The following is a 16,944-nucleotide window of genomic DNA, read 5'->3' as shown; positions in this document are numbered from 1 at the left end:
CACGTCTATCAGAATGACAAAATGAAGGGACAACAGCAAGTGCCGCCGAAGACACGGAGCAGCCGGAGCCCTCCTGTTGCTGCTGTGGAATGGGAAACCGGCACAGCCACTCTGGACACAGTTTGGCAGGGCTTGGTTTTTTTGTTTTTTTGCAGAATTGACACACGTTATATACTAGAAAATATAATAGAAGTTATACACCCCTATATGGTGTATAATTAATGTTTTAGTGTACGTACAACCATCATCACAATCGAATTTTAGAACATAAGACACCCAATAAAAGTCACCCCCACCTTCCCCCACCTTCCGACCGTCTTTCTGTCTTTAGAGAGTTGCCCCTTCTGGACTTTTCATATAACTACGGAATCACACGATATGTGGCCTATGAAAGTGAAAGTCGCTCAGCTGTGTCCTATTTGCGACCCCATGGACTTTACAGTCCATGGAAATCTCCAGGCCAGAATAATGGAGTGGGTAGCCTTTCCCTTCTCCAGGGTATCTTCCCAACCCAGGGATCGAACCCAGGCCTCCCGCATTGCAGGTGGATTCTTTACCAGTTGAGCCACCAGGGAAGCCCAAGAATACTGGAGCGGGTAGCCTATCGTTTCTCCAGCGGATCTTCCCGACCCAGGAATTGAACCAGGGTCTCCCGCGTTGCAGGCGGACTCTTTACCAGCTGAGCCGCCAGGGAAGTCCTGTGTGGCCTGTAGTGACCGGTGTATTTCAGTCGGCAGTGCTTTCAAGGTCCACCCATGTTGTGCCATGTCAGAGCCTCGCTCCTTTTTAAGGCTGGAGAGCATTCCTTAGCAATGGACAGACTACATCTTGTTCACCCATTCATCAGCTGATGGACAGCTGGAGTGCTTCCCCTTTATGGCACCTGTGAACAGTGCTGTGAATACTTATGTTGTTCGGTGGCCCCGCTTCAACCATAGTCTCTCTCAACGACGCTTTTCTCATCTGCAAATTGAGGGTACCACCACCTCCCAATCACAGAAACAGGGACAGGGACAGGTGGGAAAGCACTTTCACCCGTAAAACGTCGCAACGCAGCAAGGCCCACTTTTTCCACGTCCGGTTCCTGAATCTTCCTGAGCCCACTCTTAAAACTCAGGGACCACAACATTGTAAATGAACTACATCCCAATAAAAAACAAAAAACAACAACTCAATGACTTAACCCCACCGAACCGTACACTTTAAAAGGTTTAAAATGGTACGCTTTGGGTAAGTTTTACCACCATAAAAAAGCAAACTCAAAGTCACAAAGGTTTATGGAACCCTCGCCATGGGCCAGGTCCCGGGCTGGCTGAGGACAAAACCGGAAGTCAGTCCCTCCCGAGCCGCCCCTCCACGACCCTCAAGAGCCCAGCCCAGGAGGAAGCACCCCCAGCATGGGCTTCCGTCACCCACTCCCCTTCACTTCTCTCAAGTCTCCTGGTTTATTTTTTCAAACTCAAGCAGATTTTGCCCTCTGCTCTATTAATCTGTTTTCATGTTAAAAAAAAAAAACAAAAACAAAATGTGTTAAATGACTTGCCAATCCAATGACTGATCCGCTCTCATTCTCCACTCCAAGTTGCTGAGTCTGTAGAGCCTGGGGGACATCCTCTTTGGCTCCATCTACCCCCAGTCCTGCAGGGGTGTGAGCCCCGGGCAGGGATGTCCAGGTCAGCCCCGCGCAAGGCGGGCAGGTGGGCGTCCTATGCCGAGTACTGCGTCTTGGAAGGAGTGGGTTGGGGAAGAGGGGCCGCTCAGAGCAGGGCCTTCTGAAGGGAAAGCACCTGTGAAGTCAAGGAAGGCGTGGCGAGAGTCAAGGCGGGATATGACCTCTGTGCCCAGAGTCTGAAATCTTTCAAAACCTCTATCCACACAGGTGACCTCAAGGTTGGGAAAAAAACATGCACAGTAGCCCATTTCTGTGAAGGACTTGGAGCTTGGAAGAGACACCCAACCCCCTATCTGTAGCCCGCCCTCCACTTGGAATGAAGACCACAGCTGTGTCCTGAGCCTCGCGGCTGCCCTCACAGGTGGGGCTCCCATTCCTAACAGCAGGCAAGGAACTGAAGCTCAGAGAACTTAAGGCATCAGCCTCGGTTCACTCAGTAGGTGTGGGGATGGGTATTTGGGTCTGTCTCATCCCAGCTGGGTCCCGGGCATGGTGCCCTTTGCTGCCCGCCCCCCCCCACCGAATTCCAGCCCATCCCCTAAAAGGCCATTGCATTCATTCTCCTCCCGCCCACCATCAGGCCCAGAAGAAAGGTGGCGTCTCCCCTGGTGTCCCTCTCAAGCACGAAGCTGTTTTGGAGCGAGAGTCTCCACGTCTGCATCAGGCTGCCTGGCTAGCAGGTTTTTTTTTTTTTTTCTGGCTTGATTTTCTTTAATTCTGGTGATGATGAGCTGCCTAATAAAATTATGCTAAGTTATGTGCATAGCGAGCAGCATCTTACACTCTAATTACTGGCCGTGTCTTTGAAGAATTCCTGTGCAACTTCCAGGCTAATCAGCTCACCTCTTTTCTTGGGTCTGATTAGTCGTGTGGGCCGAGGGGAGCCCCCACCCTCAGCCCCACTCGAATCAGCAGGGCTCTGGATGTTGTTAGCTACTCCAATTGCCTTTTAAAAAATCTGTTTCACATAAAGGGACAAATGAGAATGAATATTTGCCCATCTTTAAGACACTAACTACATTCTTTTCCACAGCCTGTTTCTCGTTATTATTTCTTTCTTCAGGAGGAATTTGAACACAGCCTGGGTTCCCGCACGCAGTTCATGACTGCAAAGGGCTTCCTCTTCGAAATCCAGCCCAAATGGGCACACTCAAGAAATGTGGCAGCTTCAGAGAACGTGACCCAGTTAAGTACCTTCTACTGGTTCTTCCTTCAGACTCACCTTCTCAATCGGGGTGGCCGGCTTTCCAGGGCTTGCCTGAGAACAATCAGCTCTGCCCACAGCACCCCAGGCGGGGCTGAACAGAGACCCTTTGTAGTATTTGCTGGAAAAGCAAGAGGAAACTTCAGCCAAGGACCAGCTTCTTCTCCCCCTTATGTCAGAGTTAGTGTCGCTCATGCCAGTGAAGTCATGCAGAAAGTCGGCATGGGCGAGGGCTGACTCCAGTGGGAATGGTCTCACCGGAACCCCCTTGGAACACAGAGGTGGAGACAGAGACAGGGAGGGATGGGTCAGTGGGCCCCTCGGACACAGTTCAGCTTCTGACACACTCACGAGCCAACTTTAACACGCTTGCTTGGTTCTCATAGCCCTCAGTCTGGATGCCACGGACGGGGGTGGGGGGCACATCTGCCTCCCCGCCCTCATCTCAGCACCCTGGCCATGCGCCCTCTTTTCTGCTCCTCCAACACACCCAGCCTTTTCAACCCCAGGGCCTTTGCACACCCTGCTACTTGAACACCACTTCCCCCGGTTCCTTTCCTCCCATCCTTCAGGCTTCTGTGCCAGCAGTCCACCCCGAAGGGCTCTTCTCTGACCCCATCACTTCCTCTCTCCTTACTTATACCAGATCATCCCTCTGTCTCCCCTTCACCCTGCTTTCTTTGGAGGACATTGGAGTCTGTATCTGCATGTCCCCTGTCTCTCCCACACAGAAGACGATAATCATTACGAGGGCGGGGATTATCCATCTTGTTCTCCCCTGTGCCTCCAGCCCAAAGAACAGTACCCAGCACATAGTAGGTGCTCAGTAAATATTTAGCAAAAGAATGAATGAAAATATCAGTATATTCCACACAACTCTGATCCCTCATTATTTGGATTCGGCAATCTTTCTGGAAGGAAGTAAAATAATATATATTCCTGGGTTTATCTAGACCCAATAAAAGGGAAAAAAAAAAAAAAAAGTTCTTAAATCTCTTGGAAACACCAAACTCCAGACATAAGCAAAAGAACCTGCAGGTTGAGTTCTAAGATATGAGACCCGGCTGGTCACTGAACGTACGTTGTGGGGCTGGGGACTTTACATATGATTCAGTTACCCCAAATTTTAAGGCAAATCCATTTCAAAATCAAAACCTCAATATGGAAAGTGGAGTGTGGCTTTACTCTGGCATTCCTACAAGAAGGCAGGCTTTCTGAAAAGATGCTACGTTGTAGATAACTCATCCACAAAAGGCGGTGGGGAGGGAAGGGGAAAAACCCCAGGATCGGGTGTCTTTCTCTGCTAAAGCTTCAGATGAAAACTGATCCGGGAGTGCGTGACCCTCCAAAAATCTGCCAGCCCCCAAAGTATTTAAGTTACCCCTCGACCACAGCCACATGGAGAACGAAATTAAATCCCACGGAAAGATTTGACTTTTTTTTTTTTTTTTTTTTAACATTATGCAATGTTTGGATGAGAAAAGGGAAGGGGGGACTATTAGAAGGAAAAAAAAAAAAAAAAAAAAACTCATCTTTTTCCCAGAGTTTAGCAAAGCTATTTCTAGCTTTTAACGATACATCTCACCATCACTTCATGGGCAGTTTTGAGAGGCGAGAAGGCGGGACGCTCTGTTATGTAACCCATTTAAAGTAGGAAATTAGCAAGTCCTGAATGAATTCTGTTACTGTGCTCCGACTTGTGGAAAGTCTGGAGCGACTACAGTTCTATTTTGAGGTGAGCAAATCCATCATTTACAGATCAGCTCACAAATACCGCAGGGTTTCATGTCATCCTGAAAAGTTTCATAACAAAAACAGCTAAAGTACTTGGGGTGATGGAACATTTCGTCTCTAAACCTTATTAGCCCAAAGAGCAGCGAGGAGGGCAGGGCTTCCCAGTTGCCAATTATTCAAAAATGCAAATATACGAGATCAAATAAATATTCATCTCACCCTGCTCCCATCTTGCTGGAGTGTTTTTTGTTTTTTGTTTTCAAGCTAAGTCCAGCAAAACAGTCCGGTCAACAACATAAAAAGAAATGTCTGTTTTTAAGGGAGCCGTTGGCCATGAAATAAAATTCTGAAGCTATGAAAGCAGCATCTTGAAACAGCAGTCGGGTATGGAGGGCCCGGCGGGCTGGTGAAAACAGGAAATAGAAAGGTCTTTTGATCCTCAGGTGCCCCCTAGCGGCGCGGCGGGAGCAGTGCCTGCACGGTCATGGAATTTCACAGCAGGCAAGTGTGGTCTGAAGCCTTTACATCGACCGCGTGCGGTTAGGAAAAGTACCGTCCCTCTGCCCTGGGGCGCATGCGTCCCCCATGGGCCCAGGGAGCCGCCGTTGACGGGGGCACAGCTAACGTACAATCCCCTCTCTAATCCGTCAACTGAGAACGGCCCTTTCAGCTGACAGCCAGCGAGAGGACACCAGCAGCCTGCACTGCTAAGAGCTGCTAATTAAAACATTTGACCCGTTGGATGCTAACTGGCTTCTGGAGACAAGGAGTTCATACTGCTGGGCTCCTCTGGAAATGAAGGCTCCTACAGAGGGCAGAACTGACGTGTGCGGGTTGCGCGTGGGTTTCTCAGCCTCAACACTTAGGACACTGGGTTGGGTGATCCTCTGTGGTGGGTGGGCTTGCCCGGTGACATGGAGGATGACCTGCAGCATCCCTGCACGGTCCTCGCTGGATCCCAGCGGAGCACACCCCCCAAGCTGTGACAACCAAAAATGACTTCAGACATCGCCCGTGTCCCCTGCAGGACAAAATCGCCCCTGGTTGACAAACATGTTGAATGAAACACAATGTCCTCTGCATTCTAAACAATAGCTTCAAAACCTCTTTTCCCTAAAACTTAAGTGACTGTGATCCTGAATCTTCTGTCACTTAACAAAAGGTGGTTGTTTGGTTGCTCAGTTGTGTCTGATTCTTTGTGACTCCATAGACTGTATGTAGCCCGCCAGGCTCCTCTGTCTAGGGGATTTTCCGGGCAAGAATACTGGAATGAGTTGCCATTTTCTCCTCCGGGGGATCTTTCTGACTCAGGGATTGAACCCATGTATTCTGCATTGGTAGACGGATTCTTTACCACTGAGCCACCAGGGAAGCCCCCAATAAAACATACTCAAAGCAATCAAAGACTGTGGGTATAAATAAATATGAATCATAAATGTTTGCCTTTTTTAATAGAGATCATTTTTTAAAGTTCTAACATGTCTGGAATAGGCAACAGTACAGAATAATAAATAATGCATGGATTTGTGGGGTTTTTTTGCTGAAATTGAAATAGTTCTTTACCCAGAGAAAAAGCTCTTTACTTTTTATGTACCACAAGACACACACAAAATAGCATTCTCATAAAAATCTCTCATTCTGACACCAGAATTTCATGTTTCCGCACAAATTAAAATGATCCCCGAAGGCATAAAGTACACAAGCTTTATTGGGCAACAGCAACGGGCCACGCTGGCACACAATGAAAACAGAACCGTTCAGAATCACGCAGGATCACATGTGTGTCATCAAGGGATCAAGAATGTGTATCATCTGGGAGTTCCTGCTAAATTCAAGTTCTGTACCAGAGCTCCTCTCTAATCAAAAAACGCTGTCCTGGTGAATATTTGCCGTGAGGGTTACAGATAATCTACTAATGAGGAAGTCAAGGAGTCCTAGAGGAATTCACAGTCAGACCCATGACAACAGAGTAATAAATGAGCCACAATTTTTTTTTTTTTTTGCAAATACCATGTCCCCTCCCCAGCTGCCCCCCAACAAATACAATATTCACGGACATTGCCCAGCAACACCGACAGACAGTGCCTCCAGCCACACTGTGATGGCGAAGACCAGACTCCCGGGCGCAAGGTGCTGGCTGGAGAAGATCCTGCAAATCCCCGAGTGCCACCACACTGCCCACGTGCTTCTGGGTTGCGCACAAAAGCGTAACATACACACATTTTCCTAAGAGAGAGTGGACATAATTCATGGAACTGTTTCCTAAGAAGTATATATAAACGACAAAAAAAAATGCTTTACGTTAAAAGAAGGTGAGAGAAATCAAGTCTGTTGCCTTTGCAAAGCTCCTTGCATATTTCTTAATGCAAAAGAAAACCATCACTGACAGGATTCCAACACGGTGAAAACCAAGCATGTCTTTCAAACACTTGAGGTGACGTCATGCTCACACACACACACACACACACACTCCAAACACGCAAAAAAGGTCAAAGATAAAAATGGCTGACGGGTGTTGGCCTTAAAAAGGATGGAGCAGAAGAACATATAGGTCCCATTTGCAATTTTGGCGGAGGTTTAAAATGCTGCCCCATAAACGCTCAAGGGCGTTCCATCCCCACCCTTGGAAAAACCAAACAAAAGTATGAAAGCAAAAGTCTGGAGAAGGAAAAATAGGCATGATCGTGTCAGTTCCCAGTGAGCACAAAAGCTCAAAATACATTCAAAAGTACTGTCAGCAGAGTCTAAATTTTCAGCGGAAACCATACGGGGAAAAGGGTAAGCAGGCGCCGGCATTTAACATCACTGCTACAGAAAAGGGTTTCGCTAGGAAAGTCAGTCTGGGATCTGGATACAATGAAGCGGGAGGAATCTCAGCTCTCAGCCTCCCAGCTCCAGGTGGCTGTAAACAGATGGTCCTGCTCCAAAGTGTAGGTGCTCCCTGGCTTGCCCTTCTTCGCTTCAGGGAAACGTCCTTTGCCCCAAGCAGCCCGAGTCAGTGTGACCAGCCTCACCAAGCACCACTGGGAACACACATGAGCACATACAGGCTCTCAAAACGGGCATCAAGGCAGGCGGAGACAGGAAGTCACTCAAGCCAGAGAAGCTTGTCCGGTCATTCCCCTGGAGAAAGGGAGGAGGGAACGGAGGAGGGAAAAGACACACCAAACGGACTGCTCACCTGCCTACACACACCACCATCGCCAAAAAAGACAAGACAAATCATCATCAATAACAAAAGAAATATCTAGTATTGTTGTAGGGCAGGAGGAGGTGTCATTTTTTTTTTTTTGTTAAACTTTGAAGGAAAGTCTTTAAACAGCACTGTGCCTGTGTGCCGGGGAGGGGGTGGGGGGGGGGGGTCTCTGGCTTCCAATCAAATTGGCTGTGGGAGACTTGGGGGCCACTGAGTTCCAAGGTAAGGGGACCTCCAAGCTGTCAACGGCGCTTCCTAAATTCCTTCCCAGGTGGTGAACAGAATTCTTATGCTTGAGGTTTATGACTCAGGAGCTTCCTGTAAAACGGGGGGTTTTGCTTCTGTCCTTGTCTTCTGCCCACAGAGAGGCTAAGCCGGGAAGCACCCGTGTGTACCGGCTCTATAGGATTACGTCTGATGTGTGCAGGTCAGGATCCAGTACCCTCAGCTGACTCATGGCTCCCACCCTGCGGGTCTCCAGCATTTGAGAAGTGGAGTGTGTGTTTTCCTATCAGCACTCCTGCAGGTGGTGGGAACAGGCTGCCTGCCGGCCGGGTGGCTCTCTGAGGTGGCCACGGTCTCCCGTCTCCACTCGCACGTTGGATCCTCAGCTTTTGGCTGCCTCCACCGGGGTGTGGTCGAGAGACCGAGCGAGCGGGTTTGTGCACAGCACAAAGGAGCACGTGCGACCTCCAGGCACGGCTTCCTCCACTCCCCTGCGACCTTTTCTCCCTCTCAGATGCCAGTAAGGAGTTTACTCAAGTCAACTCAAGCACCTCCATCAAAGTTGGGAAGTAAAAAAAAATCCCAAGAGACCATCTTCATTCCCCATCTCTGCTGTTAATCTAAACATTTCCTATTGAGGGTTCCAGGAGACCTTCCTGTGGAAGCCATCACCTGTTTGTGAACAAGGTCAAGGTCAGGGTTTGAGAAAGGGGAGAAGGACCTCCAGACTCCTGAGTCGACAGGGCTGACTTCCAGACAGACAGACAGGTGCGAGAACGCTGAGCACACCTTCCTCCCGCCCCACCTCTGAAACCACATTAAATCACCCAGCAAAGACATCAGACTGGCTCATCCTTTCTCAAAGTTTTGGAGCAAGATCTTCTTCCTAAATAACCATTCATTTAATGCAACATTTATTTCCTGTGGGGCAGAAATGGCTGGGACAGAATGGGAAAAATCTCGCAAAACTGCAGAATCTTGGAAACAAAAATAGAAGTGATGTCATAGTCAATTTAGCAACGCCTGCAACTTACTGTCATTCTATAAAGTTTTAAGAGGGCAATGGAAATACATCAGTGTATCAAGCGGTCCAAAGGCAAGGACCTGGTGTCCCCAGCAATGCAAGAGCGGGCTTACCCGTCGGGGGGGGTGGCCATAACTTACACTTCTGAAGCACAAAAAGAACCAGGCCAAAGAGCTGGAGGGGACACAGTCAGAAAGAATTAATCACAAATCTAAGATCTCAAGCACGATCAGCTCTTGCAGATCCACCAACCTAACCCTTCTGGCACGCACATGTGGCTTCTGGAGGGAGCGACTTGAAAACCCAAGAAAGCTTTGCCGGGCCACGGCCGGCGCTCGCAAAGTCTCTTCTTCCTCTGAAACCAGAAGCCATGGCTTTATAGGAAACAGCCGCGCAAGGGCCCCACCCTGGTCGGGGAGAGGAATCTCCACTCGCGGCTGCCTTTGAGCAAGCTTCCCTTGAAATCCGGAGGCAGTACAAGCGAGCCCAGACTGCAGAGCTGCAGCCCAGGCCTTCCCCCACCCCAGGCTCCTCACTCAAGGCTGCCACCGAGGACCCGCAACATGCTAAGACACGTCCCCCTTGGTCGCTGCGTCCTCAGCAACTCCTCCTAACCGGAAACAGACTCCTGTGGACGTCAAGACTCCTGTCCCTGACCTTTCCACCTCGGACTGGGAGGGTCTGAGCCACATGTGCGACGCCGTCTAAAGAATTAGCTGCGTCTCTCGTCACGCTGTCGGCAGGTCGAGGGGCCGCCCAGGGGCAAGTTTCCTGCTGAAAAAGAAAGAAGTCCCAGGGTGTCCTCAGATAGCCACGGGCTTTGTAATTGTTACCAGGTCCTAAACGAAGCAAGATAACACTTTTGAAATTCTTTACGAGGTGGTAGGTGATGTTAACTGAACGTGAACGGCGGGGCTGTAGACGCTGAGCTGGGGGAAGGATAACGTGCCTCTCTCACTCCCTTCTCATAGCTTTTTTGTAATTCCAGGAATCCAGAGCCGTTTCAACAAGCCAGGCTGCCTTCGAGAGGATATTTAGTGTTTCAAAACTTAGATTACCATCTGCTTAACTATTTTAACCAAACAGCACCGTCTTTTCCCCCAAACCGACACCAGGAGCTCTATCTTTCTCTGAAACCAGTTATCTTAAGGGCAGAAAAATGTAAAAAGTGCACACACATTGGGATGGTTTAAAACAACAACAAGAAACCCTCTACGGTTTTCAACTGGACAGAAACTTTTAGCACAGGACAACGAAATTCAAGTCGTAAGGAAGCCTGCACGGCGACGCACGCGCCAACCTCTTGGCTGGGCCACGGGGTTTCAGAGTCACGTTCAGTCCTCCGTGAACCGCCAGGGGCTCAGACAGGCCTGTGGGGGCCCTCGGGCGCCTGCCTCCTGCGTGTGCCAGGCCACGGCTCCGCAGAAGCCCAGAGCCTCGGCGGCGGGCCCGCACAGTCCCCGGGCGGAGGTCGACAGAAAGCGGCTTGGACTCTGCCCGCCAGGCGTGTGCGCAGCCTGGGGTCCCCTCCCGCGCTCGGCCTAGGACGTGAGCTTCGAGTAGCTGGGAGGCGAGAACCGTCGTCGCAGGTACTTGAGGACGTAGAGGGGCAGACAGCTGACCAGGGTGATGACGGACACTTTCCACAGGAAGGACAGCGTGGCGATGAAGTACACGTCTGCGGGCAGACAGAGCACAGCGGTGGGCGGGGGTAGGGGGCGCGCGGCCGTCGGCCGGACAGCTGCGCTCCCCTCCTCCCTCTGACTTGCTTCTGCGGCTTCCGGATCTTCCGTGAAATGCTACTTTCAACAACTGGGAAAAGAACACTATGGCGTGGGGGGTGAGGGGGCGGGGCCTTCCAGGTGCTTCTGGTTTGGAATCTGACAGCTGGAGGTTTTTCTTTCTAAACCTGGCAGAAAGAGACACTCAAACAACATGGTTCTGCTTCGGAGCGCCTTTTTGCCTTCATCTCGGCAATAGTCACAGAAGCTGGAGCCAGGTCTGAGGGCGGAACGAGGGGGTGGAGACCCCTGGTCAGGACGAGCATGACCTTGGGGGCAGGGGAGCTGGCATGAGATCCCCTCCTGGCTGCAGGACAGTCGTCCCTGCGGTTAGGTGGTTTTTGGGAGAGGAGCGACAGCTAGTGAGTACCAGCAGAACTGGGGGCATCTCCCCTGCCTCTTGAGCAGAAGCTGGGGAAATGCAGTGGGCACTGAGTAAGCACCTACTAAGTGCCACGCCGAAGCCCCCCCCCCCCCCCCCCATGGGCTGCTTGCCCAGTCCTAGGGCAGGTCCACGTCTAAAGCAATGACTGAAGCTCCTGGGGGCAGGCTTGTCTGGCAAGCCTCTGTGACTCCCTGGAGTCAAGCACTGAAACGCACATGTAGGTGCTCACAAAACCCGAAGGGAGGCTTTTCGAGTGAGTGTGAAACTGTTGTAAGACTTCACCTTCCGTTGGAATGCTGCTTTATCAAAATCTTAAGGAGCAGTTTGCTGATAAACAAGAGGCAGGATGGAAGATGCCTTTGCGATAAGGCAGAGCTTCTCGAGCCAAGAGCAGTGTTAAGTCCTGCTGACTGTCACTTACTCTCCAGCAAGCCTGACTTGGCGCACCAGCTCCACGGAGCCCAGCACGGTGACCAGCTCCCTGGAGAAAGCCCAACAGGTCCTCACATTAAACAAATCCCCTTCTAAGCCAGTGGGCATGGGGCGTGGTTTAAAGACCACACTCAGCACTGAGATCACGCCCACCGGCCTCAGTTCCAGGAGGCCGACTGTCAACGGTCCCTTGCCCCACGGGATGCCAGTGAGACAAGGAGGGCTGCTGAGTGCAAAGGCCTGCTGGACACAGGGCCCAGGCCACGAGGGGCCGCCTCCCTTCCCAAGTTGAGACCCCTCGACCCGATGGGCAGGCTGTGTGTGTCTGCGTTGGGGGTGGGCAGGGCTCTTACCGATGAACTCATGGAGGAACACCAGGGAGGCGATGTAGCAGGCCAGGCTGAGCAGCTCGGCCACCGTCATCAGCCAGTGCCAGGTCTGGATGGTCAGGGCCACCATGAGCAGCTCCGTGAGGATGAGCGATGTGAAGGAGATGGCCACGATGTGCACGAACTCTGATTCGAACAGCAGCAGCGCCCCGTACATGATGGTGCTCCCTGCGGGGGGTCCATGTGGGAGGGGGTCTGCGTGGGGGGGTCCACGTGGGGAGGGGTGTCCGCGTCGGGAGGGGCTCCACGTGGGGGAGGGGGTTCGCGTGAGGAGGGGGTTCGCCTGGGGTGCGGGTCCGTGTGGGAGGGGTCCGCGTGGGAGGGGGTCCGTGTGGGGGGGGTCTGCGTGGGGGTCCCACGTGGAGCGCGGGTCTGCGTGGGGGAGGGGGTCCACGTGTGGGAGGAGATCCGCGTGGGGGGTCCACGTGGGGAGGGGGTCCGTGGGGGGGGTCTGCGTGGGGAGGGGGTTCGCCTGGGGGGGTCCCCGTGGGGTGGGGGTCCCGTGTGGGGGAGTCTGTGTGGGGCACGGGTCCACATGAGGAGGGGGTCCACGTGGGAGGAGGTCCGCTGCGTGGGGGGGTTCCGCATGGGGAGGGGGTCCGCGTAGGGGAGGGAGTCCACGTGGGGAGGGGGTCTGCCTGAAGGGTCCCCGTGGGGAGGGGGTCCGCATGGGAGGGGCTCATGTCGACCCCGCAGCCCCCCTGCTGGACGCCGATGCCCCCCTCCCCCCAGGACACAGCCTGGTCGCCCAGTCTGACCCCTCTCCTCTGCATTTAGACACAAAGAGTACCATTTGGTCAAGGACGGTAATGAGAGGGCCTTCACGGAGGTTTGAAAGACAGGCAGCAGATCCTAGTTTTCCTATGTTCCTTTTTTTTTCCTTTTAAATTTTTTGGCCATGCTGCGCAGCATGTGGGATCTTAGTTGCCCAACCAGGGATCACACTCACACCCCTGGAAGCATGAGTTTTAACCGCTGGACAGCCAGGGAAGTCCCTAGTTCTGCTACACTGCTTCTGACTTATATGCAATTGAGTGCTGATCCCCAGGAGGGAGAGGAAAAGCTAGATAGGAAAGACAGGAAAAGAGGCAGAAGGAGGGGGTAACTATCTGGATTGGGTGGAACAAGAGACAGAGGTTTTTCTACTTTATTTGAAATGACAGACGTGGCCAGCCACTGAAGAACAAATACTGTGGGATCCACTGATACCAGGGCTCTGACGTAGTCATGTTCATAGACACAGAGGGGAACGGTGATTACCAAGGAGCTGCGGGGAGGAGGGAAAGGCGTGTTTGCTGCTGGACAGATCACACAGTTTCTGTTTTCAAAGCTGAGAAGGTTCTGGAGACTGGTTTCACAACAACGGGAATATACTGAACACTGCTGAACTGGGTACTTCAAAAGAGTCATGACGGTAAATGGTATGTTTCGGCTCTTCTACCTCCCACCCACCCCAAAAACATGCACGAAAGAAACAGGCAGCTGAGAGACACTCGAAAAACTCTGCACCCATGCTGAGAAGAGAAAGCAAAGTGGGGGAGAGTCTAGATAAGCACCTTTTCATCCAGAATTGCAGGAACTGAACGGACAATGTCTCGTGTTGATCAAACACCCTAGCTATGTGAGGCCACTGCTTAAGAGCAGGGCCAGGAGACTGTGAAGCCCTGAAGCTCAGGTGAGTCTATCACAACAGAGCTGGGGGTAGAGGGGTGTAGGAAAGCGCCACTGCCTGGTATTGTGAACTTTCACACTGGCTCTGCTTTCTTCAACCAGATACACACGTCACTTGGCTACACCTATCAAAAAGACAGGGTAGCCTCTCACCGACAAATGCGATGATTGCTACGCTTTTTACCTGCACATCACCTCATCAGTAAAAAGCACTAAGCATGAATCCCTAACGGACGATATGTATTTGTGAACTATCCATGTGTACCTGTGCAGAAAGACATAGAAAGCAGGCCCACTGTACAAATATATCAGATACATTACAAAACACACCAATAAACAGAAATTCTAAACAGAGTGAGAAAAAAGTATATACAAAGAGGGCCTGATATTTCCTTTCCATATTCCAGTAAATCATCTCACAAAGCCTCTAGTCTGAGGGACCCTCTCTGGAGCCCGCGGAAGTAAATACGTTGTTAAAAAACTAAAGCTGGACCTCAGAAAACCTATCAGGACATCCCAGAAAGCAAGCATTTTTTGTTACAGTGACTCCAACACCCCCGGCAAGCTTTGATTAGTATTGGTTACGTTTTTCTCTGGGCTTCCCTGGGGGTTTGGGCGTAAAGAATCTGCATGCAATGCAGGAGACCCAGGTTCGATCTCTGGGTGGGGAAGATCCCCAGGAGAAGGGAATGGCAACTCACTCCAGTGTTCTTGCCTGGAAAATCCCATGGACAGAGGAGCCTGGCGGGCTACAGTCCACGGGGTCACAAAGTGTGGGACACGACTGAGCGACTAGTTCTTTCTCTGATTTTGTCTCAGTTCACCTGGCAGCACCACCTCACACGTGTGACTCTGGGCCCCACGACCATGTCCTCAGGACTTGCAGAGGGGGCTTCTGGGGGCCCAATGCCATGCTCCTGACTGCTGTCTCAAGATTCTAGCTCTTTCTCTTCATGTTCTACAGACACAGCACAGGAAATTTGACCCTCAGGCCAAGGCCAGAGCACAGGACAGCCGGTGGTTTTGCCCATCCTTACCTTGATAGATGCTGATCAAAACCCATATCAAGAACGTCTTGTAAGACAGTGGCCGTCCCTGAACGAGAGAGGAAGAGACAGGGCGGGTCAGCGGGCGGGGCTCAGCCAGGGCGCCAGCTGCCTTCAGACGCCCCTCCGCCAGCCAGACAAGACAATCTGCCTGTTTTCATGGGAACAGTGGCTCACACACATCGAAATGCATTAGAGAAATGACATTTTTTTTTAAAGAGAAGTGATTTTAGATGTAATAAAGCTGCTCCTTATTAAAAATTCCTTGAGGACAAAAAAATGCAATTACACACACACACAGGTTTTTCTGGATGGTACATAAGAGCATTTCCAGGGGCACAAGGAGCAGCTGCAGAACAGAACTGTCAGGGGCTTGTAAAAAGGTATGAGGGGCTTGTTTTCTGTTGACGTATCAGTGTTACGGTTTAACAGTCTACGTGTGCATACAACAGTTTAAGAAAAATGAAAAGCCCCCACGCCTTCCTCTCAAAAGAAAGCCATCAGTCCATGTGTATTCACATCAGACGTGGAGCGTCCGTGTGAAATACGGTAAAAGAAGCAGAAAGGTGAGGTCTTTGAACAATTTGAGTAGCGTCTATACTATACCTTCTGCTGACAGGGTGAGAAAAGGTCTAAGAAATGTATCATAAAAATAAAGACGTGACCACAGCCATAGAATAGCTTTGTGGGTTAAGTCAGAAAACATTTGCCTATAGAAGGCAAACATGCTGCATTAAATACATGTTAATTTATAATTTAAATAAAGCAGCAGGGAGGGTGGGAAGGAAGGAAGCAGGAAGGGAGGAGGAAACAGGGCTGGAGGAGGAAGCCAGCAGGCGCCTGGGGAACCTTGAGCAGGTCTTTGTAGAGCTCGGGGTACAGCATGGCCACTTCCGACTTGACATCTTTGTCCAGAACCAGAGAAAACACGGGAAACATGGTATAGATGGTGGAGTACCTGCGAGAAAGAAGATCCCCTCAGCGAAGAGCCAGCCGGTGGAACACCAGCCAGGTGCCCCCCGCCTCTGGAGACCAGCTCCACCGCTCCATTGAACAACTGTGCACGGAGCGCCTGGAGCACGCCAGGGCCGGTGTGAAGCCCTGGAGATACGAGATGCAAAGCAGACAAAATCGCCTGCCTTCAGAGTGCTCCCGTGCTGGGAGTCAAAAAACAACCTCGGTAAACCGTGCTGTGCGTTGGAGGTAAGGGGCTGAGGAGGGAAACACGAGGGGGAAGAGGCAACAAGACACGGGGTGAGATGGTGTGATTGCAGAGAAGGTGGGCGGGAGATGAGACGGTTGAGGAAACGTCCACAAGAGGAGAGGGGGTGGCCGTGTCGGTGTCCAGGGAGGAGCCTCCCAGGTGGACACAGCAGCAAGGGCAGAGGCCCCGAGGTGGAAGTGTGTCTGTCCTGTGCGAAAAGCAGTGAGGCAGCCCACGTGGCCAGAGCCACGCAGGTAGGGGGAAGCGAGCAGATGAAACCCGAGGGAAGGGGGACCAGGTCCCGGGGAGGCACGTGGAGCCTAAAGCCCTGGCTCTGATCTGGCAGGTTCCGCCACGGTTCCAGGGCCTGACAAAGGGCAGGCCGTTTTCCCCAGTTAGAAGCAGGCAGAACCCCAGTGCCGGCTCTCAGGCTGAACATCAGAAGACACACTTTGTAAGATGGCCCTGGGACCAGCCGGCCCCTCTGTGCCTCCCACCTTGGTAACCAGCCGCCCTACCAGCATCTACCTGGGGCGGGTGGAAACCAGACTCCACCTCCCTGCGTAATTCAGAGACCAGCACATCCTCTGAAAAGGTCAAAAGGAACACCACAAATTCCAGGTCAGGAACAGGGGTGGATATGACGGCAGCAAACGTCCAAGGGACAGCGTAGGTCACGGGGGCATGTGCCCCCGGGAGCCAGGCTCTGGCTGCCTCAGACTCACCAGCAGGCGCTTGCTGCAGGCAGCCATGGCAACGAGGGTCCTTCCCAGATCCCCTCTCTCTGCTTTTCCTAAGACCCCTCAGGGACTTCAGTTTTGCCTGGCTGCCAATTATCTGATAACCTCAGGCTCTTGCAGGCAAGCACTGTTCAGTTATCAGGTACAGAGGGACCACAAACAGACTGGACTCCACCTCTGCAGTCTGGTTACGAGCTCATCAGTTCAAAATTGTATCAACTCAAGAAGGCTCTAAACCAGA

General features: G+C 51.7%; 1 protein-coding gene across 10 annotated transcripts in view; it reads right to left on the bottom strand.

Moving 5' to 3' along the window:
• Positions 1-6,300: 6,300 nt before the first annotated feature.
• ATP9A (ATPase phospholipid transporting 9A (putative)) overlaps positions 6,301-16,944 on the bottom strand; it is a 127,825-nt gene continuing 117,181 nt past the window's right edge. For 9 of the 10 annotated variants that reach the window (XM_044927512.2, XM_044927517.2, XM_044927513.2 and 6 more), the window contains 4 exons: positions 15,609-15,717; positions 14,751-14,808; positions 12,007-12,210; positions 6,301-10,733 (listed from right to left, as the gene is read on the bottom strand). In XM_044927512.2, the coding sequence (XP_044783447.1) occupies positions 10,597-10,733; positions 12,007-12,210; positions 14,751-14,808; positions 15,609-15,717 (508 nt within the window). In that variant the 3' untranslated portion in view covers positions 6,301-10,596. Of the gene's footprint in view, positions 10,734-12,006; positions 12,211-12,923; positions 13,310-14,750; positions 14,809-15,608; positions 15,718-16,944 lie in introns of those variants that run through there. The other variant, XM_044927521.2, reaches the window with a different exon arrangement.

The sequence above is a fragment of the Bubalus bubalis genome, chromosome 14 (genome assembly GCF_019923935.1).
Source record: "Bubalus bubalis isolate 160015118507 breed Murrah chromosome 14, NDDB_SH_1, whole genome shotgun sequence".
In the NCBI taxonomy this organism is placed as follows: domain Eukaryota; kingdom Metazoa; phylum Chordata; class Mammalia; order Artiodactyla; family Bovidae; genus Bubalus; species Bubalus bubalis.
The sequence above is the reverse complement of the archived record's forward strand: the minus strand, read 5'-3'. Positions and strand labels throughout refer to the sequence as shown.